Below are 10,543 nucleotides of genomic sequence, written 5' to 3' on the forward strand. Positions count from 1 at the left end.
TTTATTTGAGTCGTGTATGCCATATAGTGAATGTTGTAATGTTACACAACACAAAGTACAAACCCTCGAAGTAATGAGAATAATCTTCCGTGGCGGCCTAGAATACACTCTGTCTCTGAACCAATCAGAGTGCTCGCATAGAATTCGCTAGCGCAGGCGCGGTTCTGGGGGGGGGGGGCTAAGGGGGGCTTTAGCCCCCCCCCCCCCCCCCCCAATTTTGTTTTGTCTAGCCCCCAAAAATAAATTCCGTAAAAAAACCCAAATTGTATTAGCAAAAAGAAGGATTGTGATGTACATGTGTACATGCGAACGGTCTCCCCCTAAAGAAATAGTCGTGAAAAGGGTGCATTTGTAGTTAATATAGTGTTAATGATTTTAGGATTTTATTGGCGCTCCCCACCTATTGATTTTCGGAGGCCTAAGTGTCTGGAGAAAATAAACGGTCTACATTTCAGCACGCCTCCCTGAAAAAATTCTGGATCCACCCTGCTAGCCCCACCCCCTCCCAAAAATATTGGTTCTAGAACCGCGCCTGCGCTAGCGATTCAAAATACCCCATTATGTTGTGTACAAAATTGAAAACGTATTCGCCAAGTCGGAATTGATCATGAATAGTCAGCATCATTTGGTCATTTGGTAGAAATTCCTCTAATCAAATTCCTAGCACGTCATCAGTCTATTTCATCACTTTCAACACTCTTCCCCATTCCAGCGTTGCTTGATTTACACCAGTGTATCTTTTGTTTTGTTCAATGTTCGTGTAATAATTTTGATGTTCATTTGTTTTCCTAATTAGTGATTAATTAATGTAATTTAATTAACACTGATCCTCTGACCTTCTAAGAAGCCCGGCCTTGATAGCAATTATTTGCTCACCGGTATCCTACCCATTGTATTGCCCAGTGGCGCACCCAAGGGGGGGGGGGGCTCGAGGGCCCCCCAAGAGGTTGCCCTTTTTGGGGGGGGGGGGGGGTGGGGAGGGGTAGGTTTTTTGGTTAGTCCCACGACTTGACCTTGGTGATATGTATGTGTTCTTTTTTTTTCAAGTAGGGTGTAAGTGAGGCCTTCAACGTCAAAATAGTCCGCCCCCGAAAAAAACACCCCAATTTTTTTTCTGCAGCCAAACACTTTGGGCAACATTTTTTGAAGAAAAAAAATTAAACTTCTAAAAAGTTTGAAACAAAAATTGTGAGCCCCCCCCCCCCAGCCAAATCATGGGTGAGCCACTGGTATTGCCCAAACCACTAGTATTGCCTGCCATAATGCTTTGATTAAAGTATATGTGTACTTAACAATATGGTTAAATAAATTCATCTATTCATTTCGATTCGCTAGGAAACAGCAATATGAAAAATAAAAATCAGGAGAGCAACCTTTAATAAAGAAGCATACCGAAATATGAGTAGTTTTCATTTACAATTACTGAAAAGGATTGCTGCAAATCGATCTTTTGGGCATATTATCTTCTCCATATAGAGACGTGTATACATTATTTTATCTCATCATTATGCCCAAAAAATATATTACACTGTATAACAAATTGAAGTAAAAGTAAACCAGATATAAAATGTTACATTTACAGTTTTCTGTCACAGAAATGGTTTTAGCTTGTTATTTTCTTTAAGATTACAAAATTAAAGTCGGAGAAGAACCTAGAAATGATATATAGAATCGGTTCTTTTTATATTCTGCTCCAATACGATTCTGACAAGTAATATACATGTACATTGTATACAGGTTTTTAAACAGGCCTACCGTTAATAACAAAACTTGCCGGTAATTTATTTACTGAAATGGGCCCAAGGCTCATATTATTAGTTATTTATGCCCATTCATTTTTCCTGAATCAGGATGGAAGGCCAACCATTTAAAATTTAAAAATATAGGGTTTAAAAATATATATTTAAAAATATAGGGTCGGTCGGGTAACCGGAAACAGAAGTATTTTTTTTTTGGGGGGGGGGGCCTTATCTCTAGCCCTCACCCCAGCCCTTATCCCAATCCCAAAACCCTCTCCAACACAAGGGCGGAACCAGAACACAGTTTTTGGGGGCCCCAAAAAAATTTGGTTCCCAAAAACTGTGTCCAAAAACATTACGGCGTGGGGTTCGGGGCCCGCTTATATAAGGCCCCGAAAAAATGTTGGTTTCTAGATGCTGTGGTGCGCGCGATCTGAGGCAATTTCTGACTACTTTAACCAATGGGTTTTTTTTAGGAAAAGATGGTGGTGTACCTGCCTTTATTGCGAAGTCAACCTTAAAAAAATGGATTCTTTGGGCGGGGGGGGGGGCATGGCCCACTTTGCCCCCCCCCCCCCGGATCCGCCCTTGCTCCAACAACATCAACTGCGGCTTCACAAGCTCCCGCCAAACCCGAGGCTATCAGGGCGGAAATCATTCAACATTCTGCACTGTAAGCACAATCTGTAATTTTACACACATCCAAGCTGTGATTAATTTCTACAGTAATGTTCATGTTAAGATTACACTAAAAATTCCCTTTCTTGCACAGCATCGGTTGTAAAATATGTCTACAATAAAGGACCGTGTCTCTGAGTTGCACACTTCTCATTATACGCATGCGTGTTTTCAATGTTTGGTTTGGCCCTTCAACCACGTGTTTTTATAAACAATGAATGGGAGGTTTGGGGCAATACCATGTGAATAAAAGATATCTCTTAATGAGTTAACAGGGTTCTGAGAATTAAGAACGAGTGGGTTTTGGTCAATTTTCGGGACAGACAGACAGACCGACGGAAAGACATACCGACCACCAAGTGGCATGTAGAAGCTCCTGCCAAAGCTTAAAAACTTCCCCATAACGCGGTGACGGCCCAATCCCCGCCCACGTGCAGGCGTCTTACCACTCGACCGTACCACCGAGCTAGCAAGGGTCGGCTGGCTGGTTCGAATCTGATATAGCAGCGGGTACCGCAACCAAATTATGCGTATTTCGTTTCATAAAACTTACAGAAATAATGCAAAGAAAGTATCTGATTTTCAGAAGAAATTCTGGGACATTTTAGGTGCTATTTACGTCTTAGAGGAGCATGCACAACCCTGTAAAATCTAATACGCGAGTGTTGTTTTAGATTTTTTTCGGGGGGTGGGATGCGTGGTCCCAGTTGAGAGTATGTCGTGGTCCCGCTGGACTCTCCTGATGTTTTGAAGAGCGATTCAGCAAGTATCGTCAGACATTCTATCGAGATCTGATTTTTCGAAGGCATCCAGAAGGTTCAGGCATCGTGTGGTACCGGCACCGCAACATGTGACGAAACACCTCCTTGAAGTGTGGGTGTTTGGCCCCGTAGATGATCGGGTTGACAGCGCTGTTGAAGATGATGATCATCCCGGTCCATGGAATGGCTGGCTGGCTGGGTGGTATCATGAGGGTGATGGCGAAGGGAGACAGGCAAGCAACGAAAGCACAGACCACGTAGAAAAGGTTCTTAGTGATTTCCACCTGTCGCTTACTGAAGCTGGCAGGTGGATTCTTGTGGAGCTGTGTGGTGCTTGCCACGTTGGAGGAATTCGAAGTATCTGTCATTTCAACTCCCTTGCCTTTCCCCATCATCTTTTTCATGTGGCCTGTGATGTGGCGGTAGATCTTAAAGTAGCACACGAAGACGACTATCAAAGGGATTGGGTAGATCAAGGCAGAGGCTGTATGACTGAGGATGGCACTGGTTTCGTGGGATGTGTCTTGGGTGCAGGTCTTGTACTTATCAGAGTAGCCTAATTTACCGACTCCGAAGAAGACAGGAAGGCAACATATCAGAGCAGGGTAAACCCATGTGAAGGCCACCATAGCTGCAATCTTCTTAGGTGTGTAGATGGAGCGGTAGGTAGATGGTGTCTTCATGATGAGGACATACCGGTTGATCGAAATAGAAGCCAAGGTCAGGATGCTACAGGCAACGCCAATAGAGGTGAAACCAGACATGATGGCGCAGACGATTTCTGGCATAGGCCAACCAACCTTGCTGAACAGCGCGACCGCAGTGAAGGGCGTAGAGGAGCACGTCAGCAGGTCAGCTACGGCCAAGTTGACGACGAAGACGTTGGTGCGTGTTTGGAGTTTCCTTGACAAATTGACAGCCAGGAGGACCATGACATTACCCACAAAGCCAACGACGTTCGACAGACAGATGATAGTTGCCATGATGGCTCTCTGAGTGTAGTCATCAAATCGAAAGCCTTGATGAGGCCCTTCAGTCGTGGCTACAATCATTGCAGCAATTGTCATGTTCTCGTTGAGAAATTTGTCTGATGTCACGAAAGAATCGGAAGAATTTGCAGACATGGTGGAGAAGACTGTCTCACTGTTTGGTGTCATGGTGGACTTCATCGTGGCAAATTTATCGGTTGTCATGGTGGCCGAGGAAACCAATACTTCCAAATCGAATGAAAGATTATCTCGGCTATTTGATGGCTAGCGATGGTATGTTCGTAGATCTTCTGCACTTATCTCTCAAGCACGTAAGTTCCCTCTCTAGTTAATAAAGAAAGGAATGTTTAGCCCTACCCATATGTGTGTGTCGGTGCCCACATGCGTGTGTGTCAAGTGTGGATGTTTGTACAGTGTCAAATGAAAATAATACACGCTCTATCGTTTGATCTACATCCGGTCTTATGGGGAAGTTCTGCTATGATATTCGGCTCAAAACGAGGAATAACTTATCAGGATAAACGTCATTGTTCGGCCAAAGAAAATATTTCCTCAAGAAATAAAAATGCAAAGTTCAAACATTTGGAATGTTTAATTTGCCTCCACAGAAGGAATTATCCCCCGCGTTAAATTGATGTTCATTTTTTACTAGTACAAAAACGTGCAAAAATTGTGCAATTGTGTTTCCCACTTCCGAGTACCGTTTAAGAACTTTGTCTTTATGCTTTATCGATGCTTCGATATGTAAGTCTATGGCTTAAACCCCTTAACAGGTAAGACATTATAGGTTTCAACCAGAACTTTAAAATACAGGTAGTATATATAATAAGTACACAGTCCAAAACATGTTCTTTTCTAGCATTTCATGTCGTTATATATACCCCTTTAACTGTTATTGTTTAATGGGAAATGCCCTTTTCAATACAATCTCCTAATATTTTACAGTTCAACCGTCTCGTCACACCCGCATATGGTTGGCAAAGCTCGTGTAAGCAATGCGGAAGTTTTGGTGGTAAAATGCTTATAGCTAGACCTTTGACACGGTTACTAACCCTAGGTCGAGTTCATTGTATTTGTCAGACTGTCGGATTGGTTTTACGAGCAATTGTCTTTTTATACATCTATATATATAAGAGAGAAGTTTACTCGCCCCCGAGACGATGTTTGCTCCTGAAAGGATCCGAGACCGCGGGCTCCCGCTGCGCGAAAATCGCTCCACGTCCGTGGAAAAATACGGAGGGTGTCTTCCGCCGGGTCGGACGCTTCGGGTCGTCCTGATTTTCCCGTACGGACCGGCGATCCTTTTCGTCGATTTTTCGTGACTGCGTTTTTCGCAGGAATTTGCCGTCGTGTGCGCTTTCACGTTGACTGCCTGGCCGCCCCCTGTGCTGGCTTCTCTGCGTGTCTAGACTGTGCGAGGTCAGCGAGGTCAACGTAGGGGTTCCGTTTACGTGTTCTACTCAGCCCTTCTGCAAAAGCGTTCACCAAATTGTGTTATGGGGTGACCTTGGTAAAATATTTTTTGTCCATGGTGCGTGGCCACCAAGTGTCCCTATTCTTTCATATGCTTCGCTTGCCGCCCCTGCGCCGTGTGCAACGAATACTCAGAAGGACTACACATTAAGTATGCCTTGCGCGGTCTGACCAATCGAAAGTCTACACTGCGTAGTATTTCCGGGCTATGCAAAACTGTCAATGGCAACGCGTACTGCAGCCTGCTCCAACACCCTGGAAACGAGGTTGGGTCTACGGTGCTCGCTATTTGCATGATTTGAAGCACAAGCATGTGAGTGACGTGTATAGTGCTTTGTTGCTTCCATCGTGTGTTAATACAGCTCCATGCTTCCACCAAGGCTGAGCGTTGTGAGTTCGCTGCCCGCCACAGTGTTGCGTTATAATTTCGGGGGCCTGTCTGGGATCAACGAAGGATCGATGCATTGCTTCAAACATCGAGATCTTAAACGCAGTCCCACAAAAAATCAACGAAAATGTGTCCGATCCGGCGGAAGACACCCTCCACATTTTTCCACGGACGTGGAGCGATTTTGGCGTCGCGAAAGACCGCGGTCTCAGATCGTTTCAGGAGCAAACATTTCTCGGAGGCCGAGTAAAATTTGCTCTTATATAGATGGTTGACCCAAGTTGAATAACAGTTGACTCGACAAGTTCCTCGCAGACAGTCTCGCAAATTGTAAGACGTTCAAGTTTACGTTTGTTGAAGAGTCCAATATACTGAAACTTAATTATGACCTTCTTAATCAGCCTTCGCCTGTGTACTACGGCAAGCCTTTCAAGTACGTTTTCTCACAAATGCCACTGCCTCACAAAATGCCAATTTAACAGACCAACGGGAACATTTACAGACTGTTGCCATGGTACATAATTATCATGGGCGTTGTTACGGTTTATGTAATTACATTGAATTATTCACCCCTTCAGTTGAAATAGACGTGTCTTATAGAGTCTCAGGCTTCCAGCCGCACAATTTTTAGAATGTTATTGTTTCTTTTATAATCATTACGTAAGCCTGTAGTTCGTGCAGACGTGCCCAAGTGGTGCGATCCAGGGATATTTTCCTCATTGTTATTTGATTATATAAAAGGGTTAAAACCACGTTAATAAAAAAAACTGCAGACATTTCGTGGAAGCTACGCTGGAGGGCTGGTCCATTTACATGTACATCGAGCCATATCGTTTGTCAAGAGCCGTGCAGTTTCTCTACCTGTAGGACGTGCGTGTTCTGTGCTGAGCGCTGATGGTGGCTTCACCTGTCGTCGGGCAGACGTCGTGTCGGCGTGCTGGTGTAATACTGACTCGACTGGATGCCGTACTGCTGTCCTACTGGCATGACTGGTTGTCGGTGAGCTGCCGTTCTAACGCTAGAACTTTCGGCGAGTCCGCTACCCGTCTCGTGATGAGACTTTAACCGAACTTTTCGTTTCCGTGTCGGCGGGCCGACCTGCATTTCACTCCTCGTAGGATGCCACGAATTGGGACGTTGTCATGACGTTGCTGCTGCTGGTCCGGCAAGACTTAAGTATTAAATTATGATTGTATAAGTTTGATTTTGATGGTGTAAAGTAATGTGAATTAAGTGATGTGTGTCGTACTTTCATGCAGTTTGATTGATTTGATTGCATTTTGATGTATTGGAATTGTGAATGAATAGAATTGAGCATATTTGAAAATCTAAATTTGTCAATATGCAACAAAATGGGGGCTTGTCCGGGAAATGAAAATGGTGACCGGGAAATTGAAATTTGAGGTACATGTTGATTAGTGTTTAGATATTTTGGTGGATTTTTTTTTTTCTCAAATTCTTTTTGAAAGAAACGCCCGGTTTGCAAATTTTGGTTTGGGAAAATACATTTTGACATTTATTGTTTTGATACTCGTATTGTTATATTGACAATCAGGTAAAATGGATAAGGTTGATGACTGGTTGGAGTTAGAAAATCCCCCTCATGAAACTCTAGGTTCTATGAAAAAGGTTGAGTTGTTATATGTATGTAAACAGTTGAAAACAGAAGCTAAACAATCAATGAAAAAGGCAGAATTGAAATTTCTGATTGTAGAAAGGTTAGTAGATGATGATAGGATGGAAGAAAGTGTTTTGGAATTGTATCGCATTGAAAGTAAGGATTCAGAAGTGAAACGTTTGGAATATGAGTTGAGGTTAAAAGAACTTGAAATTCAGAAACAAAAAGAGCAGAAAGAATATGAAATTGAATTAAGGAAGTTGGAGATGGAAGAAAAGGTGAAACTAAAAGGTCTTGAAATGAAGGTGGAAAATGTTGACACAAAATCGACAAAGTTTGATCCTACCCGTTGTATTAGAATGGTGCCTCCATTTAATGAATCGGAAGTTGATAGGTATTTTCAACACTTTGAAAAGGTTGCAAAAAGCTTAAGTTGGCCTAAGGAATTTTGGTCATTTTGTTGCAAAGTGTGATTAGAGGAAAGGCTCAAGAAGCCTACAGTGCTCTTCCAGTTGATGATTGTACAAACTATGACATTGTTAAGGCTGCCATTTTAAAAGCATATGAACTGGTGCCAGAGGCATATAGGCAGAAATTCCGCAATCAAAGAAAACATGATAATCAAACACATGTTGAGTTTGCTCATGAAAAGGAAGTTTATTTTGAAAGGTGGTGTACATCAAAGAAAGTGAACAAAGATTTTGGAAATTTGAAACAGTTGGTTTTGGTTGAAGAATTCAAAAGATGTGTTGGAGCTGATATTAAAACTTATCTTGATGAAAAAGGTGCGGGAACCCTACTCCAAGCAGCCACCCTAGCTGATGATTATGCTTTGACACACAAAAGTACATTTCACAAATCGAAATTTTTGGCAAAAAGCCAATTTCAAGCATCAGCTGTTCCTAAACCGGGAACCAATTCAGTGAACCCTTCAAGCTTAGCTACTCCTGGTTCAAACACGGGCAAAAAGCCTAATCGATCAGGTTTCTATCAGTCGAATTCTAATGGTCCATTTTGCAATTACTGTAAGCGTAGGGGTCATTTGATTAGCGACTGTCGGATTTTGAAAGCTAAGAAAGAACAGGAGGCAACACCTAATGCTCTTGTTACCTCACACATGAGTCATTTTGAGTCCCCTTTGTGTCATAGAACAAACTGTAAAGATGCTAATTGTGTTGACAAGTCTCAGTCTGTTAGAACAGAATTTTTGCCATTTGTGTCGGAGGGATTAGTATCCCTTAGTAAAGAGTCTGACCCAGTACCGATTAAGATTCTTCGTGATACTGGGGCCACGCAGTCTCTATTGTTGCAGGATACTTTGCCATTTTCTAACGAGTCTGCAACAGGTGAATCTGTTTTGGCTCAAGGTATTGAGGGTACTTTTGTGAATGTTCCCCTACACAAAATTCAGTTGACATCAGACTTAGTCACAGGATTTGTTATAGTCGGTATTAGACCTACTTTACCAGTTAAGGGTATCTCTTTTCTGCTAGGCAATGACTTAGCAGGTAGTCAGGTGATTGTTGATCCTCATGTTATCTGTAAGCCGAGCACTTGTGAGGATAATGCTGCTGATGCAGATTTGTCGGATTTATATCCGTCTTGTGTAGTGACTCGAGCTTTGGCGAAAAAGGCACTTGAAAATTCAGGGGAGTCTGAACCTGAAAAACAGGATGATTTTGTATTGTTTGATACATTCATGTCCCAAGAAGGGAATTTTAATGATCATTCTTTTGTTGAAAGTTCTTCCAGAGACGAAAACCTTGAGAAATTAGAAAAGCAAACAGGAGAAAGAGTGTATGAGCTGTCCTTATCAAAAAGCAAGCTTTGTGCACAGCAGGAAAGAGATCCCGAAATTGTCTCACTGTTGGGTAATGTGTTCTCTGAAGAAGAAATTAAGAATGTCCGTATTGGATATTTTGTTAAAGCTGGTGTACTTATGAGAAAATGGCATCCAGCCGATATTCCCACCAATGAAGAGTGGGCTGTTGTATACCAGATTGTTGTGCCTAAGCCGTTCAGAAACGAAATTATGCGTTTAGCACATGAAGGTTCACTTGGTGGACATTTGGGTATTAATAAGACTTGTGACAAGATATTGAAGCATTTTTTTTGGCCTGGTCTTAGAAAAGACGTTGCTCAGTATTGTAAGTCTTGCCATCATTGTCAGTTAGTAGGGAAACCCAGTGTAAAGATACCAAAGGCTCCACTATTGCCAATTCCAGCATTTGATGAACCATTCAGTAAGATTATCATTGATTGCGTTGGTCCTTTACCAAAAACAAGAGCTGGTAATCAGTATTTGTTAACCATAATGTGTGTTTCGACTAGATTCACAGAAGCAATTCCAGTAAGGAACATTCGTGCTAGTTCTATTTGTAAGGCCTTGCTGAAGTTTTTTACCACATTTGGTTTGCCGAGGGAAATACAATCCGATCAAGGTTCTAATTTCATGTCGGGTCTTTTCCAACAAGTTGTTCATGAATTGGGAGCTAGACAGATAAAATCAAGTGCATATCATCCAGAGTCTCGGGGAGCTCTTGAAAGATTTCATTCGACATTGAAAACTATGATTAAGATTTTTTGTCATGACAATGAGAAGGATTGGGATGAGGGTATTCCTTTCCTGTTATTTGCAACACGTGAGTCTGTACAGGAATCACTTGGTTTTACACCATTCGAGTTGGTTTTCGGGCATACGGTTAGAGGCCCGTTGAAATTGATCAAAGAAACATGGTTGAGTGAAGAGTCAAAGAAGTTGAATTTGCTTGATTATGTGTCCCAATTCAAAGAACGACTTAGAAGGGCATGTCAGATTGCTTCTGAAAACCTCAAAGTAGCACAACATAAAATGAAGGCATGGTATGATCAAAATGCACGACAGCGTGTATTTGTAC

At 42.3% G+C, this 10,543-nt stretch overlaps 1 protein-coding gene across 1 annotated transcript; it reads right to left on the reverse strand.

Annotated features, from left to right (window-relative positions):
- Positions 1-2,328: 2,328 nt before the first annotated feature.
- Positions 2,329-4,548, reverse strand: LOC119740421 (5-hydroxytryptamine receptor 4-like). Its single transcript, XM_038215721.1, has one exon. The coding sequence runs from the start codon at positions 4,369-4,371 to the stop codon at positions 3,199-3,201; it is 1,173 nt and encodes a 390-aa protein (XP_038071649.1). The 5' UTR covers positions 4,372-4,548; the 3' UTR covers positions 2,329-3,198.
- Positions 4,549-10,543: the final 5,995 nt, after the last annotated feature.

The sequence above is a fragment of the Patiria miniata genome, unplaced genomic scaffold, assembly GCF_015706575.1.
Source record: "Patiria miniata isolate m_02_andy unplaced genomic scaffold, ASM1570657v1 HiC_scaffold_5, whole genome shotgun sequence".
Classification (NCBI taxonomy): Eukaryota; Metazoa; Echinodermata; class Asteroidea; order Valvatida; family Asterinidae; genus Patiria; species Patiria miniata.

Coding starts and splice junctions, on each gene's coding strand:
- LOC119740421 (XM_038215721.1), bottom strand. CDS start 4,371: ATGACAACCGATAAATTTGCCACGATGAAGTCCACCATGACACCAAAC.